The sequence below is a fragment of the Polyergus mexicanus genome, unplaced genomic scaffold, assembly GCF_030449975.1.
Source record: "Polyergus mexicanus isolate NDT 795.1 unplaced genomic scaffold, iyPolMexi1.0 SCAF_3, whole genome shotgun sequence".
Classification (NCBI taxonomy): Eukaryota; Metazoa; Arthropoda; class Insecta; order Hymenoptera; family Formicidae; genus Polyergus; species Polyergus mexicanus.
The window spans coordinates 9799041-9822263 of record NW_027223323.1 but is presented as its reverse complement, the minus strand read 5'-3'; the positions used below and the strand labels follow the sequence as shown (position 1 = coordinate 9822263).

The 23223-nt window shown below is 36.6% G+C and overlaps 1 protein-coding gene across 2 annotated transcripts in view; it reads left to right on the top strand.

Moving 5' to 3' along the window:
* The window catches only part of LOC138931866 (single Ig IL-1-related receptor), a 197421-nt gene that overhangs the window by 134883 nt on the left and 39315 nt on the right, over positions 1-23223 (top strand). For both annotated transcript variants that reach the window (XM_070293062.1, XM_070293063.1), the window contains exon 3: positions 21460-21673. In XM_070293062.1, the coding sequence (XP_070149163.1) occupies positions 21460-21673 (214 nt within the window). The remainder of the gene's footprint in view (positions 1-21459; positions 21674-23223) is intronic.

Sequence of the window (23223 nt, the reverse complement as noted above, 5' to 3'; positions counted from 1 at the left end):
TATATACATTTTTATTATATTTATTATATTAATTTTTTAATTTTTATATTTTTATTTTTGTTTTTTATTTTTATATTTTTATTATATATATATTTTTTTTTCTTTAAATGTATTTTTATCATATTCATGTTGCGTAATTTAAGGAGCTATATTTATACTAATCGTAAATTTTCTTCAAGAAGAAATATATGTATGCTTGACCAAATCAATTTTATCAAGCTTATCAAAAAGTAAAAAAAAAAAAAAATTTTTTTTTTTTTTTTTTTTTAAATATCTATATTGATTATACATTTGTGTCGAGTATATTTTTCGTAAAATGAATGGATAAAATCATGCACGCGCATAGCGAACGGGATAATGGAGAGCGCGGGGACACTTCTCCTCTCGTATCCTCCCGAGAGAGGCAAATTAATGAATAAATTCCTTACACGATGTCAGACGAGCCGAGAAAGTAATCGGCGCTCTTCGTCCGCTTCGCGGAAAATTGCCAAACGGGAAAATTGGTACGATCCAATCTCTTTCTATCTTTCTCTCTCTTGTTCTCCTTCCTACACATTATGCGAGGTGCGTAGGTAGAGGGTTCCGCGAACTGCCAATCGAATCTCCTTCGTAGAAAGTGCATTCGCCGTGGGATGCATCGCTCCGGTCGCTGCTGATGCGCCACATGTGCGTTGCACTTTGACTTTCAAAGGAACGCCGCGAATTATTCCCACAGAAGCGCTTATAGACGAGCAAAAAGAGAGATCGTATAATCTCTCGATCCATCTTTTCATCTTTAAGATATTGAACGGCGGCTTCTTCTTTTAAACGAGAAAATGTCTTTGGAAAAAATATTTTGGATTCATAGAAAAATACACAAAAGAAGAATTAAAATATAAAATGAAATTTGATTAAATTAAAAAAGTTTCTCCAAAGAGGCTAAGAAGAGGGACAAAATATTTGTTCGCATTTCCCCCCCCCCTTTTTTTTTCTTCCCTTTAAACGTGCACGTTTGATTTAGAATAAATCTCAATCATCTTGCTTATCGGCAATTTCTTGGAACGGAGTATATCGCTGGTATTACGGCGACTAATTTTATCTGGCCTATTTTTCGAGGTGGGACGCCGTTTAAAGGCGTCGTTAAATTACGAGGATGCGTTCGGGGAAACATTAATCGTGGTTCTTTGAAACAAAAGCGACACCGCGCGCGTTTGACGCTCAACCGTATCAGCGGCCATAAATGTTACGGATTATCGTCGTCTCGGTGCATTGTCATTCATTGCGAAATGTGCAATTATGATGATTGCATCCAAAGTATTTTTGGTACATTTTCCTGAAGAACCCATAAATTTTTTTTTTTTTTAAATTTTAACTTTAAATTTTCATTAATTCTCTTTTAATCCGACGCAAAAAATTTTCATATAAATTCTGCAGTATAAAGTTTTATGCAATTTTATTAATGAATTCTAAGAGTTTAGTGAATTTTTAGAAATATACAAAATTTAATGGATTTCTCTGAATGATTCGACGCATTTAAAAAAAAAATTTTTTTTTTCTAGTTTACTACTCGATAAATTTAAATGTCACTTTTAATTTATTAAAATTATTTTCTATCACAAATTTAAATCTTCATTTAAATTTATTTTCTGTTATAGAAAATATATATCACGTGTACACACATTTATTATTTTTTATTATTATATATTGTATTTATAATATATTTATATATAGTTTCATATGAAGAATAAAATAAAACTCGATTAAATTAAAAAGTGGCCGAAAGAAAGAGGAATAAAATATTTGTTTGCGTTATTTAAATTTCTTTTAAGTTTCATTAATCGTACACATTGTCACTATTACTGTATCCGCTCAATTTTATATCGATATATTTCGTGTAAGATTAAAATTATTCGCAGAGAAGGGGGGGCACAGCCGTGTTGACGTGATTTTTTCGCCCCTTCCCAAATATACCCGGGTATTTGATTTAAATGGCGTTTGCCATTATATCTAGGCTCGAAATACTTGGCAACGAATAACGTTCGCGAAAATAGCTCTGTTTTCGATTCGGTTTTTTTTTTATCGTCGCCGCGTTATCGCGTATACTCGACTAATTTTCGCTGGCGTGCCATTTCATTGATCGCAAATTTATTCTATTATCCCAGCCGAGACAAATCAAATTGCATTCAGCAATTTTAGCGCGAACGAGCTCCTCCCCCTTTTGCGAAATGCAAAACACAGCGTATCGGCTTAGCAATTTTTCGCGCCCTTCCCATCTCCCAAGTATTCACAGTGTTTATTCCCTACTCTCACGTAAATCCGCGCCTACATGCCATAGGCGGGGGGGGGGGGGGGAGGGGGGCTTAAAGTTATTATTCGACGAAACGCATCTCGAAACTCGGATTGCTTTGACCGTGAATTCGATTTACCGTTTTCGCCAAATTGCGATTCGCCCCGAAACGGCCGGACCCGGTGAAGCGTTGTTGGAATACGCCGCCGGGCTCCCTTTGTCGTCGTTACAAAAAGGCGGTTCCGGATATGCGCGCGCGCGCGGCATCCCGAAAGCTTGGTCCGCGCGTGACTCTATTTCCCGTAAAATTGTATATACGCAAAATTACAGTGATAAAATAAGGAAACGCGGAATATTTATGACATTGTAAATTCCCCCCCCCCCCCCCCCGCCTCGATTGAATGATTTCGGAAATGGGATATCGGCGCATCGGGATATTGACACGATTATAGAGATTCATTTTATGAAATTATATTAATCAATTGTAATATTTTTATTATTGGGTTGAGTAAAAAGTCATTGCGTATTTTTTGTATGTTTTTCAAAGTCATTTATTTATATAAAGAACAAAGATCAATCAATGATATATTTTCCGTTTTGTTCGATGGCCTTTTGCCAACTTTCGGTGAGCTTCATAATTCCCCGTTCGTAGAAGGATCTGTCTTTATCGTGGCGTAAAACTGAACAAGGTGCTGATTTACCGCCTCATCTGAATTTAACGTTATTCCACGCAAGGAGTTTTGAAGAGAGCGAAACAAGTGGAAGTCTGACGGCGCAAGGTCAGGCGAGTATGCTGGGTATCAAAAATAATTTTTGACGGGTCGCCAAAGATGTGCGTGGTCTCGCGTTGTCGTGATGGAACACAACTCCTTTACGATTGACGAGCTCCGGACGTTTCTGGATGACAGATTCGTTCAAACTGTCCAATTGCCGACAGTACACATCCGAATTGATTGTTCGGTTCCTTGGTAGAAGCTCAAAAAACATCACACCCTTCCAATCCCACCACACTGAGAGCATAACCTTCCTCTGATGAAGTTCTGCTTTTGAAGTCGTTTGAGGCGATCATCACGTCGGGACCAAGACCGTTTGCGTTGCACATTGTTGTAAACAATCCACTTCTCATCACCAGTTATCATTCGTTTCAAAAAAGGATCGTTTTCTTCACGTTTCATGAGCATATCGCAGATGTTTATACGCGCCGTCAAATGAACTTCTTTGAGTTCACGAGGAATCCAAATATCGAGCTTGCTTACGTATCCCAGCTTTTTTAGGTGGACGCGAACACTTTTTTGACTGATCTTCAATGTTTCTGCAATCTCTCGTGTCGTGTAACGTGGGTTTGACTTGATCAATGCCTTTATTTTCTCATCATCAACCTCGGTGGGCCTTCCTGACCGAGGAGCATCTTTGAGATCAGAATCACCAGCGCGGAATTTCTTGAATCAGTTTTGGCATTGACGTTCTTGTAGAGCATCGTCACCGTAAACTTTACGCAATTTTTCACAAGCTTGACGCGCGTTCTTCCCTTTACGGAAATAAAACAGTAAAATATGGCGAAAATGCACAGTTTGGTCTTCCATCTCCAACTTGTTGTAAAATCTCCAAAACTCAACCAAATCGCTCAATTTTTTTTTTTTTGTTTTTTAGAATGAAGCTTAAACCGTCAGTTGTTAAACGATATATGACAAACATATGTGTGAATGACTCTAGTACTGCCAAAACTGAACTAATGCCATCTGTTGCAAAAATACAATGACTTTTTACTCAACCCAATAGTATCGCATTCAGAGATCGGAGAGCGAAAATGTATCACAAAATTATCGTAGGCATTGTAAAATTAATTTTTTCAATCGATGATCTTTTCAACTGAATAGAAATTAAATTGAGTACGCTTTTTCATTCCGACAATCACATTATTATTTGTAAAAATTCAAAACACGCAACAAAAATGTGACGTTAAAATAATAATAATAAAAGATTGATATTAATTTGCGTAGCATTATTCGTGTTAACTGATTGTGAGAGAATTTCGTTCAAACGTCTCGCGATAATGAACACGTGGATCGGATCAGTTCATCAGTTCTCGGATAATTTTATCGATCGGTGCTTCCTGTAGCGCGAAATTCGCGATCTTAACGTGGACTTTCTAGAATTGTCTTCCATTTTTTTTTTCCCCCCTCGAAAGTGTAAGGAGAAGAGAATCAATCCGGATGAAACGAAGCGCGAATATACGGGTACGTAACAATCCAGCGGGCGGTGCACGATATTGCGGGGTTCGCGAGGGACGGATTCATGAATTACGGGCAGTAAATTACAGCGTCGGGGAATTGGGTCGATTTAATCCTGCGTTTTGCGCACGAGGTGCGCGTAGGTAGATGGATAGATGATGTTCCGCGAATCCGCGATCAATTCCCTTCGTGGAAGCGCGCATCGCTGATCATAACGCCGAGGTCGATGCGCTTATTATCCGGACGCGCTCGACGAGAGAGAGGGAGGGGGGGGGGAGCAGTTTTTGTAAACTCGTAATATTAAGCGCAGCTGGAAAGTTTCTGTTAAATTTAACGTACATGTATCGCATGTTCCAAACGGTCCGCACGAATTTTTATGTTAATTTTAACGTGACATGGATATGGTGTACCAGGTATATAAATATGAAACAGGAATTTTTGCCCATAGCTGGCCCTAGCTGTCAATGTAGTTATCGTCAAACCGCGTCATTGGCGCCATTTTCTTGTTTTGACATTTGATAAAGATTTTCAACTCACAACAATACAAGTTTCATACAACAGCATGGTTTTTAATAGCGTTGAACATGTCGAATTTTGTGCCTGGAAACTACGATTTGCGGACAGCATTGATTTTCTGTTACCATTTGAAGAAAACTGCTGCAGAGTCGCATCGAATGCTTGTCGAAGCTTACGGTGAGCATGCTCTTGGTAAATCACAGTGCTTTGAGTGGTTTAAAAAATTCAAAAGTGGCGATTTTGACGCGAGAAACGAAGAACGGTGGAAGACCACCGAAAAAGTTTGAAGACAGCGAATTGCAAACATTGTTGGATGAGGATGACGCTCAAACGCAACAACAACTCGATTTGAATCAAGCTTTGCGTGAAAAACGAGCAGAATATCAAAAAAGGCAACACAAAGTGATTTTGCTTCACGATAATGCACCATGACACACAGCAAAACCGGTCAAGGAAACGATTGAGGCGTTTAGTTGGGAAATACTTTCGCATGCGGCTTACTCACCAGACTTGGCTCCATCCGATTACTACTTATTTGCATCGATGGGACACGCACTTGCTGAGCAGCGCTTCACTTCTTACGAAAATGTACGAAAATGGCTCGACGACTGGTTTGCCTCAAAGGAGCAACAGTTTTTTTCGCGTGGCATCCACAAATTGTCAGAGAGATGGGAAAAATGTATAGCTAGCAATGGGCAATACTTGGAATAAAATATTTTTTATCATTTTCATACAATAAACGTGTATTTTCTATACAAAAATTCCGGTTTTATATTTATATACCTGGTAAATGTCGTGACATTAATACTACGATACGTTGATATTTCAACACAAAACGAATGCGAGGTTCACGATAATTCGAAATAAATTTTGTATAAAATCAGCATATTTTTAATGATGAAATTAACTTGGAGAAATGTTATTGACCATCTGTAATCATTCTCGCTCTTATATTGTAGAATAAAATCATCTTTTCCGCTGTTACTTTTACAACAAACAAATCCCGTCATTAATAATACGAAACATATCTATTGTGTGAAATTAAAAATACGTGCGCATTGTGTTATTTTTTTTCTTTTTTACTTGTTTTAATAATTTAACGTTTGAATTAAATTAACAATCACGCAATAGCGATATATTTAATTAACGCAAACATTTTAACTGATTCTTTTTAACGAAAACATAAATTTTCCATCAGGGTAGGAAAATTAATTAATTAAAATTATTTAGTAATTTCTTTTGTGAAAGAAATTTACAAAAAAAAAAAAAAAAAAAAAAAAAAGGATAATTAATACCAAAGTGCTGAAACCTAATGAAAAGTACTGAAAAATACGGGGAAAATACTTTGCCGATGAAAAAGATTGGATTTAATACATCTGAAAGGCAATAGAGGAGAGAAAAAAAATCAGGACTAATTAAATATTAAAGGATTTCGAGGAAAAGATAATATGTAAAGATGCGAGAGAGATCCTTTGGAGAGTTAAGGCACCCCCCATCCCCCTTCCACCCCCAGCCCCCGCCCTGTTGACACACCGACGACGTTACTATCCCCCGATAAATTTTGATGCGATCACTTTACAGTCGCTCCCAGCACTTCTCCTAATTTCTTTCTCGTTCGCGACGAACATCGACTTGTCTTCTCCCCCTCCCCTTCCCCCTCCTCCTCTTCTTCCTCCTCCTCCTCCTCCTTCCCTCTTCAACTGTGTCACGTCGCGCCGATATTTTTTTCCCTCCGTTCACACCCTACTCGCAAACCATTATTTTCACCCTCTGCTTCGGAGGTTTACAGCTCGACGCTCATCAATGTCGTACGTTTTTATCGCCGCCCAGCCTTTCGGATACTCGATTTACGATACTCGTCAACTTTAAGAGATGACGGCGGGGGTGGGGGGGGTGGGGGGTGGGGGATGGGTTGATGCTGCTTACTATTACGATTCCTCGTCATCTTGTCATAAACTCCGGGGGATTGTCGTAAAATTCCACTGTGTCGCCGGAAACGCCTACCTCTCGACAGATCATTATTTCTTAATAAGCAACTGCGCATAAACATGAAAATATGAGTTAATATTAAAACGAAAGAGAGAAACGTATAAATGGGGCGGGGGGTGGGGGGGGCGGGAGAGGGGGGGGGTTTAAAAGGAAGGAAGGAAACGACAGTAGAATGAAATAAGATAATAATAAGAAGAAAAAAAACTTAGATAAGCAAAAATACATACGTGAATTTATAATCTGAGATTCTATTTAGTATTGTACCTATTAAATTCTCTCGCCTATTTAATTCAGAGGTAAAGCGATTAGATTTCGAGAGATAAAGATATCGCGATCGTGTATTAAAAATACGTAGGGCGCGATCTCGTTGCGACGACACGAGAGGAAGTAATACTAGCCGAAAGTAATCCCGAGGCTTATCGCTCCAATAATCCACATTAATACTCATATCGTCAATTTAGGGGTGGGGGTGGGGGAGGGGTGGAGAATCGAGGAAGCGAGGGAAGCGCGCACGTCGCACTAGAGGCAATATCTCAAACCTAATTGCATCGAGCGTGTGCGCGATCCGCCGCGGAGGACAACGATGACGATGATGATGATGATGATGATGATGATGATGATGCGAGCGATGCAATTAGTAGCGAATCGCCGTGTGCATCGAATCATCGTCTCGGGCTATTTCTGTGCACACGGCGAAATCTACCCTCGCTCTGCAAGGGAGCTCTTCTCTCTCTCTCTCTCTTTCTCTCTCTCTCTCTCTCTCTCTCTCTCTTTCCATGCGAGAAGAGCTAAAGACGCTAATTGCGTACGCGCTCAAGATCGATCCGGAATCTGCGGAAAATTCTATGGGTTTCCGAGGAAACCCGATGCACATTGTGTAATGATTGCGTTTAGACGTAGATTGCCGATATTACGAATATTGAATTTTTTGAATATAATTAATTGTAGATTAAAATTATAAATAAGGGACGTTAATATAATTATAGAGATTTATTTTATGAAATTATATCAATTATTTATAATATCTTTATCGCTTGGAATGCATCACAGTGTATTCACAAATTGAAGAGCAAAACATAAAATTATCGTAGAAATTGTTAGATCTACCTTTTCAATTAATTTTAATTGACAGCTGATTTTTAGCTTACCAGAAATATAATTAAACACACTTTTTTTACTTGGATAATCACGTTATTATATATATAAAATTACGAGACAAAAATAACGAGCTCTTGACGTCAAAGTTTTTGTACGGAAGAGAATTCTAAATCGTTAAAAAAAAAAAAAAAAACATGATTGCAAGAAGACGCAAGTTTGCGAATCTTTTTTCTTGAAAATCTATTTAGATTGATTATTATTAAAGGTACAATGGATATATACGATTTTCATTGGTACACTCGGTATATCCGCGGTTTTAATTTGCAAATGACGATTGCGGGATACAAGGGGATCGAGCACGCGGGAGAGCGCGAGTCTCTTCGAGTTTCCTTCCTTTTTCCCACCGCAATTTCTATCTCTTGTCGCGCGACCACGTGGGACGATATATATTGTATTTCTTCAGCGGGTGTTGCTACGGGAATTACCACCGGTTGACGACCGCGCACCCTTTCACCCTTTACCGTCTACCTTCGTATATAAACACAGTATATATATATCCACAGTTTTTATACGCGCGATATTTTTCCGGTACGTTCCCTTTCTTTTTTTTTTACCGCGACGCTTTTATACGAATTTATCTGCGACATCTGCCATCGTCGACGCTGCTGTTCTTAAGAATCCAACGATCCTCGAGAGTTCCTTTCATCCTTCTTTAGTGGCGAGTCTTTATAAAGCCGAGAGAGATCGAGAAATCGAGAATCGTGAATTTAATTTATATCTAAACCACATGAGACAAAGAGAAGAAAAGACAAGTGAAAGAAGATCAGGAAAAAATTAAGTTAAACAAATAAAGATTGTATATATATATATTTAAATTAATTTTATATTTTTATTATTAATTATTAATTATATTTATTTATATATTTATTTTTTTTTAATTTTATATATTTATATTTCTATTTTTTATTTCTATTATTTATAAAAATAATATATAAATTATATTATAAAAAATTTTGTATATATTATATACAATATATAATTAATGTGAAATTTTGATATTTACATTAATAATTACATAATATACAAGAAAGCTTTCAGAGTATATAAGTGTTCCTTATCGGGCGGGGTCTTTGCCATATCCAGGGCACGGCTGGGTCATATGTGCATGCACATGCACCGAGTTCGGTGCTGCAGTTTGGACTGCGCTCAGCTGCGCGGAATGGTTCCGCGATAGCGCACTATTGTCGCGAGATAAACTTTGACGACGCCGTGCGACAATAAAGGCTCGGGTCGGCTAATCGGGGGCCCCCGCTTTCTCGCAGGAAGCGCCGATAAGCGTCGGCGTGCCGAGGGAGGGAGATTTTTCTGGAAAATTTCCCGCGAACGAATTTTGTATCAGTCCGAAATTTTACAAATTAAGTACTAGATATTATATTAGGTATTACATTAGATATTTTATTTTTTATATATTAAGTATTTTTTTATTAGATATTTAATTTTTTTATATTAGGTATTTTATTTTATTTTCTTTTTTTTATAATTTTTACAAATTCTAAAAAATTCTTTCTATTTATATAAAAATACGTTGGAATAAAAGTAATCTTGCATTGGCTCGAGAACAAGGAGTTTTACAAGGTATATAAAAAAATCACGAAATGAGCAATGCATGGATAATGAATGTTAGTTATTCGCGAACAGATGGTGTAGAAAAAATGGACCATTTAAAAATATACAAAAATCTAAAATATATGTTTATAGAAATTTTTTTCGTGAGAAAAATGTATTTGGACATAGACAGCAATGACACGGTTCATTTAAAAAATCGATACGGAGAGAGAAAAGTTTCTTTGGATTTAATAAAGTTTGTTGTAATCAAAGAAATATTATAATGCTTGAAATGGTCCAACCGTACTAATGTTTGGTAGTAAGAAATATGATTGTTTGATTTTCAAATAATATATTTATTTATTTTAAATAAAATATTTTTTAAATGAATTTCATTTTTTTCTTCAACCTAAGCAATTATATTGTTCTTTCAAACAATATTCTTCTTTCATTTAAAAGATTCATTGTATCGCTTTTAACAATTTAAATAAATCTTAAAACAAGTTGGATAAAGTTAAATGGCACGGTTACTGCATCTTTCTAATCAAATCTTTGAAGCATCTTAGGACCGTAGCATATAGAAAAATTTAATTTTACTTATTCGGAATTTCTATCCGAATAAATGAATATCGGACATTTATCTGTCCGATTTTTCAAGAATCACTTTTATTATCTGAATTCTCTTCTATAGAGATCGTATCAGAAATGAAACTGATAGAGATAGTTGTTAAATGTTATTAGCCGTATTTTGCAGGCCTTATTCATATACTCTTATGACAGAAACTTGAATACGAGTATAGTGAAGTATAGCGGGTCGCATAACGATAAGCGAATAAATTATACTATTCCAAATAATAGTTTATTTTTCCGTCAAACAACATGGTTTAATGCAACGACGAAAGCATTAAATTTTTTATTCAACAAAATAATATGTTTCGTATAAAATTATATTTTTCTAATGAAACAAATATAAGTCAAACAAATAGATATATTAAATTTAAGGAAACCTTCTTCTCTGTGTAGCTTGAGAATATATGACCGAATACTGAAAATATTTCGCGAATCATACTCGGGCGAGTAAATTAGCAGCCAAGTTTTTAGATCCACAGAACAGTTTCAAATATGTTTTATTCTATCCGGGAATTGGGAATTTAATTACACGCGATAGGAATATTTCGCTTAATATTTAATTAATTTATAACATATCGTATCGAAATTGATTATGATTGTCATTTCAACGCCCACGTCTCTCTAATTGTTATCGCAACTATCGTTACAGTTGTGATCGCGGTATCGTTACATTGAATGCGATATTTCATTTTATCCCGGAGAGCAATATTGTACGAGTGACGTGTCCGGTTGGTCGATTTTGCATCGAGAAAACGCGCTGGAAATGCCGAGCAAGGCCCCTGCACAGGATTACCGAAGGATACACTGTATACAATATATATCGGGGAATACCGGCCGATGCCCGTCTTTCCTTGTTACATCGCACCGTTGCTGTTAATCGATTAACGTCCCCATAAGGTGTCCCCATTGATCGTTAACCCTCGTCCCGTCGAGGATACATCTAGCAAAACGACTTTGCGCCAAACGAAGCGTGATGGTTACGATAGCGTGACTCGAGTCGCCGCGAATAAATCGTAAAGGGACACTTTAGATAGGATTTCACACTAAGTGAGAATATTTTTCGATCTCATTAAAAAAAAAAAAAAAAAACCGCGTTAAACTTTATCTAAAAAATTAATCTCTTTTTAACGAACTCGAGGGAGTGATTGAACGTTAACATTTTTTTATCACGGAAATACAATATATTCGTAAATAATATTTAGAATTTAATTGATAAAAATTTCATTTAAAATTTGATTTCGAAACTTTTTGAAATCATTTTTGGAAAATATTATGAGAATAATTAATCGAATAAAAAAAAAAAAAAAATGTAGAAAAATTAATTGAATTGAGATTCAGATAATATATATATATATATATATATATTTTTTTTTTTTATAGATATTGAGTTTTCATTTTTTAATACAATTTTCGTATCCTTTCGGCACGAAAACGTAAATGGAGAATGTGTCGAATATAAATGGCGTACTGAGAAATGGATTTTTGCGAAAATCCCGGCGAAAGTCGAATGTGAATTCTCGAGGAATACTCACATTATATTGGCTGTCAACCTTGCGTGCAGACCTTGCACAATGTACACCTGTCCACGTCATCATTCCCTCGCTCAGGTGTCGTGTGTTCAGGTCGAGCTGTAATCCTCGAGAAACAGCGTCGCGCCCTATTGCCTCTTTCCCTCATCCAGGCGTACGAGAACGTGATCGGACTAAAACACGATCCCGGCTTTCCCGATCGCCCTTTCGGGAGCAGATTCCATTGCGGCAATTTCACATAGAGTCAAATTGCTTAAATAAAGATATCTCGCGTACCGGTACGAGTGTAATATTTGATTATATTAATCATGCGATTTTTAAAACGAAAGAGATATTAATGGAACATTTGAAGAAAATCTTTTAATTTTAATAAGATCTAACATAACGAAGAAATTTCAAAAGTAAAAATATTAATTTCGATGAAAAATTATAATTTTAAACGACACACTTTTACAATAAGTGTTTCCATAGATCACAAGTCAAGGGTTCTTCGATTAGCGTCAAAAGCGCTTAACTTGGGCTGTCGGAAGGATTCGTATCCGAAAACAGCTCTGGAAAATGCCTTTTCTGGGACAGCCTGTAGGAACTTATGAATAACATGCACGATTCGCGGTATCTTGTGTCCACAAGCTATAAGCTCCTCGGGGAGCCTTGGCGTATTCCTGTGCACTCTTCTCCATATCCTTGCAACCGTTGCTTTCATCGGAAATTTCTTTCTTATGTGACACCTTACGTAAATAGCTTTTGTTTTTCTTCCCTGCTTAAGAAACGCCATTAATGTTGTTTCTTATTTTCTTTCTCCCGGGTATATTATGCGATGTTTAAAAGGGTCAATTTGAGAGAAAATGTCACTCTTCTCAGCTTATTTTAAGAAATATGAGAAATTTAAATATATTAAAGTATATTAAATATACATATATATATATACAGGGTGTCCCATTTTAAAGGACCCACTCAAATATCTCAAAAACACTGCGTTAAATCGAAAAATGTTTCAAACAAAAGTTGCGTGGCTTCAAGGGGGCCATAAGACGGTGACAATGATTTGACCTTGGAAAATCATTTGAAGGTCATGTGAAGGTCAACTTTAAAATCTTAAATGGAAACCCCTAATTTTTTATTTAGTATTCTTGTAGCTGACATCGAGAGCTTTCCAAAACACTATAATAAAGTATTTTTTTATTAAGTACTTTTTGAGTTATTTTATATTTTAATCTGACATATTTTGATATAAAAAATTTAATATTTCGTAAAATATTCAGTTTTTGATAATTTTGCCTCTCTCTCTCTCTTTCTATATATATAAGAATGTGAAAACATATATATATATATAAAAAGAAAATAAATATTTATACGTAGGATATATGGCCACAAGACACAACACCTAGAAATAAGCATACCTTTTAGTAACTTATAGGGGGTTAAAGCCGCCGTCCAAACTCCTCCCCTCCCGTTGTAAAGGCACCCACCCCCTATTCACCTTGCTCTACCGCTCGCGCATTTCGTGAGAAACACAAGCGATACGAAACGGAAGCTTGCCCGGATTTCTCGGAGCGACGACAGTTTTATTGGCGTAAACTTGGCTTGTTCGATCGTCTGTTTTTCCCCCCGTCGATGGTTTTGCGACGCGGCGATCCCGCGATCTCTCGAGAAACTTTCGGAGACTTTCCGGAGTGGTCGATGGTTTTAGAGTCACTTCGGTTTGCATTGTTTCCCCCCACCCCCCCCCCACCCCGGTGCCACGGATGACTCTTGAAGGATTGGAAAAGCGCGATCGAAATTCCGTGTCTGTTTCACCCTTCTTTCCTCTCATCCCTTTACGCGCAACTCGAGTGGATTAGCAACTTCTCGGACGGCATTAAGGCTCCATCAATGCCGTTCAAGACGCGCCATTCATGTGGAAATTAGCCACCGAAGTCTCTCGCGAGCTCACACATTCCGATGTTATATAGATTGTATTTTCTATTATATATTTTTATGAAATTATAGAAAAATTTTATATGAAAGATACTAATGAATTTTTTTTTTTTTTTTTTCTAATGAAAAATGAGCAGAATTTTTGGGAAATATATTTATATATTTATAAATAATATATTTATTATTATTATTATTATTATTATTATTATTTTAATAAGAATAAATTATTAATTTTATTTATTATATATTATAAAAATATTTATATATATTCATAAATAATATATTTATTAGTATATTTATTATTTTAATGAGAATAAATTTTATCTTCCACAGTTAATTAATAATAAAAAGATATATTGTACTTTTCCATATTAGATATGATATATTTTTCTTTAATGAATTTTAATGTACTTTATATTTGAGTCTGAAAAAGTAAGAGCGAGAGAGAAGGAGAGGGATTCTAAAAATAATACTAAGAAAATAAAATTACATTTTCTTAGAGTAAGGAAACTGAAGCACCTGTTAGATTCTCGCGGAGGAAAAGTCTCGACTCGACATCCATCGAGGAAAATACGTATCGTATTTTCCAGTATTTTAACGTAGAAATTGCAACGAGGTATAGCAAAGACGACGGCGTTTCGTGCAGGCGATTCTATCTTTTTTTTTTTTTTTTTTTTTCCTTTTCCTTTTCGTTCTTTCATTTGCGGCTGCACACTCTCGATCTCCCGGCTCGAAGGGGGAGGTTCCGTGTGCTTCTGCAACAAAGTGTATCGGCGAATTCGTCGGCACGTGACACTCTCTCACATGCATCATGACGTATGAGAAGCGGGGCTTTGTCCGTTCACGTTGCCAGACAGATACAATGTTGCTCTGATCAATAAGTTGTGCCGAGCTCGACGGACGAAACTGTCCGCATCGATCCGCATTTCGTTTCGATATTAAACGCGCGAGTACGCGATATGACTTGGCGATCGGTAATTTCGTATGTAGACAGAACTCCGAGATCGACAGACTCGATACATACACAACCAGAAGAAAAAAAATTGACTGAAATTTCCACAAAGCGTCTGTAGGTTTTTTTTTTTTTTTTTTTCCAGACACACTGAATTTTCAGACAGAATGCTGTCAGAAAAACGATTCTGATGATTGAGACAGATGATCTGAAATTTCTTTCAGACATCCAGATCTGAAAATTCAAATAAAAAATGTTTGAATTTTTAAAAAATTTTTTACGGCGTGAAAGCAGTCGTGGCTCTAAATATTACAAGTTTTTAACGAGTTTTCAGCGAAAATTTTGCCCTTGAAATATCCGGATAATCCTCTTATCTAAATTTTATCTTTTTTACTCTACCGAGAATTTTATGGAAATTTTTTTGTCGAATTTTTTTTTTTTTTTTTTTTTTTTTTTTTTTATCTCAAGGACGATGTAAGCTTCGTGTCTTTTACCAACATGATACAATTTTATTTATTTTACTATCAGAACTTTTTTGCGCAAAACCATCTGAGAATTCCATCGGGAATTTTTTTTTTAATCGCATTTCATTTTTACTCTTGTTTCTTTATTATTTTTTTTTTTAAACCTGATATGAAGAACGACATAAGTTTTTTCGCGTTTCTCTAACATATTACAATTGAATTTAGAATACACTTTTTTTTTTTTTTTCCTATCACGAAAATGTGCTTGCGAAAATTTACCATCGAAAAGAGACCTATATAATTCTCTCGGCGCGTGTCTTTTCTGATAATATACGCTCTCGTCTTTGTCTTTATTACAAATTTAGCCTTAACCACGATAAAGTGAAGTTCTATTTTAATCAAGGCAGGGAATTGGGTCACTTGTACTTTAGTTCCGTCCGGGTGTACTCTCTAAATTTTCCGCTTGGATCCGCCGGATGCCATAATCCCGACGACGTCGGATACAGAAGAGAGAGAGAGAGAGGAAGGGCCCTCGGTCCGTCTTTGATAGCCGGCCTCTCTCCGTATTATCTCGCCGCAGATTATGGAACGTGCCACGCATATCGCCGGGAGAGAACGCTCTCCAGAACGGCGGGATTTCTCTCTCTCTCTCTCTCTCTCTCCGGACTCTCGGTCCAGGATGATGCGACTGCGGTGCAGCGGGCAGCAGCTCTGGAAAACGTATTTCACGCTAAATTACGAGCCCTGTCCCGGCCAACCGCGAGATCTCCCAGCCCGGACATTGTATGCAATAGACGTATCCGGAGATAGATAGGACGGGTCCTAGAGACAGAGGGTGGCTTTTGGACTCGTCGCCGCGCACTTTTTGCGGTAACACTTTTCCCATAATCCACTGCGACTGTATAGACCCGGGCGTCAGAACTGGTCCGGAACTGTAACGTGATTTCTGCCATGCCACGGTTTCTAACTGTCTCCCTATGACAGTTGACAAATTGAACAGATTAATTAACGCGATTTAAAGAATCGCGGAAAAGAAAATCTGTTAGCTATATGGCATCCCTCGATTTTTTCTCTTTGGTAAAATTTGCATTATTTTGTATGTTTATATTAGTTTGGAAAAAATGTCGAGAGATATCAATTTTTAATTATTCGCAATTAACTCGATTATCGATAATTTTGTGAGAATCAGTTTTTTTTTTTTTTTTTTTTTTTTTTTTAAATTAATTTTACGACGTATCAAAGTCTTCTAAAATTGTTTCTAGATTTTTTTCTAAATTTTTTAATATGACGTACAAATATCGAATTCCAGATGTAAATTGTATTGCTGAAGTGTTAAACGCAATATACCCTCGTTAAATCAGAGCTTTTGTTTCCATATTTCAAATTGTTTGTTTAAGATAAATTTTATATATTTAGTTTCTAATTTTTAGTTTTTAATTTCTCTGTATTTTATCCCGCATCATCGAGAGAGAGAGAGAGAGAGAGAGAGAGAGAGAATAGCAATACGATCATTAAAATTCTTCTTTCCACGCATTATCAATCTTGCCAATTTCTGGGCTTTCAATAATATCGATTTATTCCTTTCGATATCATTTCCCGCTCGATATCCAATTCAGAGATGAAAGGGATAGAATCTACATTTCCGCAGCACATGTATTTTGCTTACGTAAACGTAGGAGAAGAAACATAGAGCGTGAAATATAACTATAAAGAGAGGAGGACGGGGGAGGGGAAGGAGAGATTTCACTTTGCATGGCGTGTAGAGAGACGCGAGGAGAGTGATTTAATCAAGCCGGCTACGTTCGATTATCGGTCTTTGCAGTTACGTGCATCGTTACGTCGTCCCTTCGTGCAGAATCCGATTCCGCCTTGCGTTAATTTCGTCCGTCTCGTTCGAGAGTCGAAGGTTGCTTTAAAGGTTCCGAAGGGGCGAGGGCCCCCCTCTCCCTTCCCCTCCCCCATGCCCCCCCCCCCAGGGATCACGACGGGATCACGTAGCCGGCGACGATATCGCGACGTCTCGCTAAGCGGAGAAACGTCAGAAATCGAGAAGCGAGAAACGTTTCTCTGTCTCCCTCTCGAGATGTAATACATCCTCCTTAAGATTCTTTGAAATCAATCATCCTTTCGAAGATTTATCTAGGAAGAAGGGGGAAGCTTGGTTGAAATTCTTGATCTTCGATCGATTTATCGTGACGTTTCTCCCAAGACATCGTATATCGGTTATACCAGGTATATAAATATGAAACCGGAATTTACCCATAGATAGCCCTTGCTGTCAATGTAGTTACCGTCAAACTGCGTCATTGGCGCCATTTTCTTGTTCTGACATCTGATAAAGATTTTCAACTCACAACAATACAAGTTTCATACAACAGCATAGTTTTTAATAGCGTTGAACATGTCGAATTTTGTGCCTGGAAACTACGATTTGCGGACAGCATTGATTTTCTGTTACCATTTGAAGAAAACTGCTGCAGAGTCGCATCGAATGCTTGTCGAAGCTTACGGTGAGCATGCTCTTGGTAAATCACAGTGCTTTGAGTGGTTTAAAAAATTCAAAAGTGGCGATTTTGACGCGAGAAACGAAGAACGTGCAAGACCACCGAAAAAGTTTGAAGACAGCGAATTGCAAACGTTGTTGGATGAGGATGACGCTCAAACGCAACAACAACTCGATTTGAATCAAGCTTTGCGTAAAAAACGACCAGAATATCAAAAAAGGCAACGCAAAGTGATTTTGCTTCACGATAATGCACCATCGCACACAGCAAAACCGGTCAAGGAAACGATTGAGGCGTTTAGTTGGGAAATACTTTCGCATGCGGCTTACTCACCAGACTTGGCTCCATCCGATTACTACTTATTTGCATCGATGGGACGCGCACTTGCCGAGCAGCGCTTCACTTCTTACGAAAATGTACGAAAATGGCTCGATGACTGATTTGCCTCGAAGGAGCAACAGTTTTTTTTGGCGTGGCATCCACAAATTGTCAGAGAGATGGGAAAAATGTATAACTAGCAATGAGCAATACTTGGAATAAAATATTTTTTATCATTTTCATACAATAAACGTGTATTTTCTATACAAAAATTCCGGTTTCATATTTATATACCTGATAGATTAGGTCCCGTTGATATTTTATCTGGACGACCTAGAATGGAGCCTCCACGGCTTAGGCGAATAACGACGAGAGGTCTGTTAGGCGAGCACAAATTGGCCAGTTTCCGATAAATATCGACGCGGTCTCTCGTAAAGCTACGAGAGCTTAAAGCGAGATTAATCGTCTCGCTCTCGGTCTTGCTCGTCGGCGAATACGTCTCGTGTCCCGATCGATCTAACTAGCTGTAATCTTACTCTCTAGCCTCTCGCGAAATTATCTACTTATCTATCTAACACCGAGGTATAATTAAATCGTTACGGCAGCTAACTCGCCGCGAGCTTTCGGTCCTCGAATCCTTAAAACGACGGCCCGCTTTGAAGGCGCTTCGATGGCAATTCCCCGAATTTGAGCGGCGCTTTAAGTTCTATCCGAGCCATCGTCGTGATTCGATTACGCGATATTAATTGCGAGTCTCAAGCGAGCGTATTCGAGCATCCTTTACCCGACAATTAATGAGACTCGTCTCGCGCTCTTTGACGAAAACGTTAACTCGCTTACTTTGCGCGTCCAGATAAAGTTGGACGAACGCTGTAAAAATGCGGGGCGATCCCAAATTATTATCAAACTCTCCCTCATCTATCGAGCTTGATCGGTTTGGAATCGACTCTGAGAATATTTCTCCTTTAACAATTAAAAAAAAAAAAAAATAATAATAATAATAATAATTCTGTAAAGCTCGAAAAAAAAAAATCCCCTTCTATTTTAATCTCGCGACAAAAGATCTCAAGATTTCGTAAAACTCGAGGCGATCCCAAGTTATCTTGAAATTCTCTTATCTATCGCGAGTTTCATTACTTTGGGATAAATTTTGAAAATATTCCTTTTTTAAAAAATTATCGCTCTATTTTCTATTTGTCTCTTTCCATTCTAATCCCACGATAGAGGAGATCCATCTCATGAATCACCCCGAATGCATCGGCGAATCGGAAGAAATGACTGGACACATTCCAGGTCGCTGGATCGTCATATCCACCCCCGAGTTAACCACCCCAACCCGACGAAATCCAACCCTAAGCCCCCTGATGCTCTCGGGCTTAAATGGCGGGTAGGATGGGTAGATGCGCAACCTATGTATCATAATTCTGACTGTCCTGGGTTAGTTAGCAGTTTGTTTGCATGCAAATAACCGGCCGGCCGGATACCGTATTTGCCGGATGCGGTGAAACGCGCCGGATGCCGAACGGTGCGCCGAATAGTTTGAATGCGCTGAGAATTTTTTTTTTTTTCCCCCCCAAAGTCTCGAGGACGAGAAACTTCCCCCCGTTGGCGTTTCGATGATCCGCAACGCTCGAGAAACAAAGTACATCGGGGATCTTGGGATAAATATTAAAAGACGTTAAATCGAGTTAATAAGATTATCGCTCGAAAATTGTAATTTGAATTTTGCCGTGTCCCATTTCCTGTCGGTGTTTCGAAAGTCGCAGAAAGTAGACCGTTGGTTGACGCAGTGCCATCGTCGAAAATAGACACAGAGATCGTTTTCGCGCGTCTATCGCGCATCTAAATTTAAATTTAACGGTAATACATGTTTCCGGATATTTTATCGCGAATATATATCTTTGTGTGTGTGTGTGCGTTCTTATGCATATTAAGTCACCTTTCAGTTTTGCGTCACTTGCTCGTGATATAATAACATAGAGTAAAAAAAGATCCAGATACCCTAAAAAAAATGTACTAAATCCAAAAAAATATTTTTTGATTAAAAAAGATTATTTATTTAAACTCGCAAAGGAATTAGTTATTTTAATCAAGCAATAAATATATTTAAATTAAGATAGGTGTATATATATATATATATATATATATATATATATATATATATATATACAATAATAAAAGCAAGTATATGCTTTTATTTGCCAATAAGAAAATTATATATTAAATTTTTCATCTTTATTATACTATATAAATTATTTCCTTTAAAAAAAATATTTGTTAATTTTTCATTGTTTGTTTGAAAAAAAATACAGGTTTTCTTTATTTTAATAAATAATTTTTCATCTTCAAATAAATACTTTTTCATACTAAAACTTTAAATAATTCATTTTCAAACTTATAATTTTTATTATATGCAAATAATAATTTGTTTAATATAACAAAAAAATATTGGCAAATAAATTATATATTTTTCGAAATAAAAGAGAAAAAAATCAAGATTAACAAAATATATTTATTTTGATTGAAAAAAAAAATTTATCTTTAGTAATTAACTATAGTATTTGCCTTTCGATTTTGCTCGTGATATTCTAAACCCGCTCGGTAAATTAATTAATTAATTAAATGGATTAAATAACGGATATCATTTTTTGATGAAAATAATAAAAAAATAATGATTTTATAAAAAAATATATATTCACAAATATTTAATATTCTATATCACTTATCATTTCAATATAAAAATATGTGAGTGATAATAATTTTATATTATACAACTCTTATCAAAATCAATCGCGAAATTTTAATATTCGATATTTCAATTATTCATATGATATTTAATATTTAATAATTATATGAAGATTGATTAAGATGAAGATTTAATATTGCGAGAGAGAGAGAGAGAGGTCTTGAAAGAATGACACTATGATGATTCTAGAAAGGATTTGAAAATACACGCGTGACAAATGCGTGGTTTTTATCGTCTCTTCTCGGAGAGAGATGGGAAAACACTGTGCCGAAAACACTGTGTTTTCGCATTAAATATGAACGCGGGGGGATGAAATGGCGGTACAATAAACGACGGGGTAGTATTTCATGGTAATGCGAACCAGTCTCGATTCATGGCGATATGCCGAGACCCGTGATAATGCGAAGCGACATTAAAATGATTCTCACATTTTTCGTACGATTCATTATATTCTCTACATTAAGAGCATTAATCATCGAAATCGTTAGTAAATAAATCGCCGAGAGGGAAGACGGGTTGTCTTCTAGAATTTTTCTGTCTGTTCCGAGAGATTAAATTATAATGCAAAAATATATTAAATATATATATATATATATATATATAAATTAATTATATATCGTAATTAATTATTATACATATATTTACACGAGTATCGTAATTTATATTCAACGTATATATGCAATTTGAATTGCAGATGAAGAATCCGGTGTCTACACAGGGAAACCTCTACCTACCTACAGACCAGCTTCACAGTTGGTGCCCCTGGGAGGTGCAGCGAGGCTCTTCTGCGAGGCTTATCTGGGTAAGGTCGATCTACCCGACGCCAAGAACTCCGTCACTTGGTCGAAAAGCGACAGCAACGTGACACTACCTAGCCACGGTAGGATAGCGCAGAACAGGGTGTCCCGGTAAGTCGAAAATAATTAAGCACACTCTGCGCAGGGTTAAAATAATATAAGGGGTATTAAAATTAAAGAATAAAAAAGAGAGATTTGAAATACGCTAAAGTTGGAGAAAAAAAAAGAATTATTAAAGAGACCCGGTTATGAACCAGGTATTATAAAGTTTAAACGCTGAAACTTTGAAGATTTCGAATTGAGAGCGAATTTCAGGCTCGAGAACGTCAACGCGCTTGGATCAGCTGATTGTCAGTAGGATATGCGGATTCGACTATCAAATTTGATTAAACATCGCCTAGATCTCTCTCTTCCAAAGTTCTTCAGCTCTGTCGGATGCAACAATGCAATCCGCGATGTAGAACTACTTTCCCTCTCCTTTTTCCTCTCTCTCTCTCTCTCTCTCTCTCGTTTTATCTCTCGTAACTCAATTTCCTCGGCGATGCGCCGTCACCACGGTAAACACAGCAAAATCATACACGGGCACAGCACTCGACAACATACATCAGGGCATTATACAAGGGCGAGATTACTCCTTGGGCCTGGGATATACAACGCGTATGAACGATTCGTGCCATCGCAATTTTATTCTACTCCGGATAATTGGATCCTGGAGGCCCGCAGATTCTCCGAAGCGGCGTCGTTGTCGTCGTCAGTTCGATCCTTGTGTCTTGAATCTTGAAGATTTCTTGCGAGAATTGCCAAGAGCGAAAGAATCTTGCTGGAAAACTTCTGCCAATCCGGCAATCTTCATTTTATATGCTTTATCAATTTCGATTTTGTTTTATATTATATATATATATTGGTGATATTTTGAAGAGAGAGAATAAGAGATAGATTTAGGAATTTAATATCGATAGTTTTTTTTTTTTTTTTTTTTTTTTTTTTTAAGATAAATGAAATGAGAAACGAGCACACAATTTTGAAGTTTTTGAGATTTTTTTGCGAGGCAAAAAAAATGTTGCAAGAAAACTGCCTCATTCGGCAATCTTCATTTTATTAATTTGATTTGGTTTTGTTTTACATTACATATGTATTGATAATATTTTGGAGAGAGAGAGAGAGAGAGAGAGAGAGAGAGAGAGAGAGAGAGAGAGAGAGAGAGAGAAGAATAAAAAGATAGACTTAGAAATTACCTAATACCAATAGATTTTTTTAAAAGATCACAAATGAAACAGGTACACAATCTTGAAGTTTTTGAGGATAACTCACTAAAAAAAAAAAAAAAAAAAAAAAAAAAAAAAAAAAAAAAAAACAACTGACTAAAGCTTTAGATAAAGTGTCTGCAGCTTATTTCAGTGTAAACACACTGTCTGAATTTTTAGAAAAACTATTCCGATGATTTAAGACAGATTATCTGAAATTATCGAGATCTGAAAATTCAGATAGAAATGTGTCAGAAATTTGTAGAAAATTTTTTTTACACGTCCATTTAAAACAAAATAGTCTCAAAATATATATTGAGCAGTAGACAAATAAATATCCGTTCAGTCTCTTTAAATTGGGAAAAATGCAAGAATCGAGCCATGCAGATCCGTGTGACGACTCTTATAATTCACAAA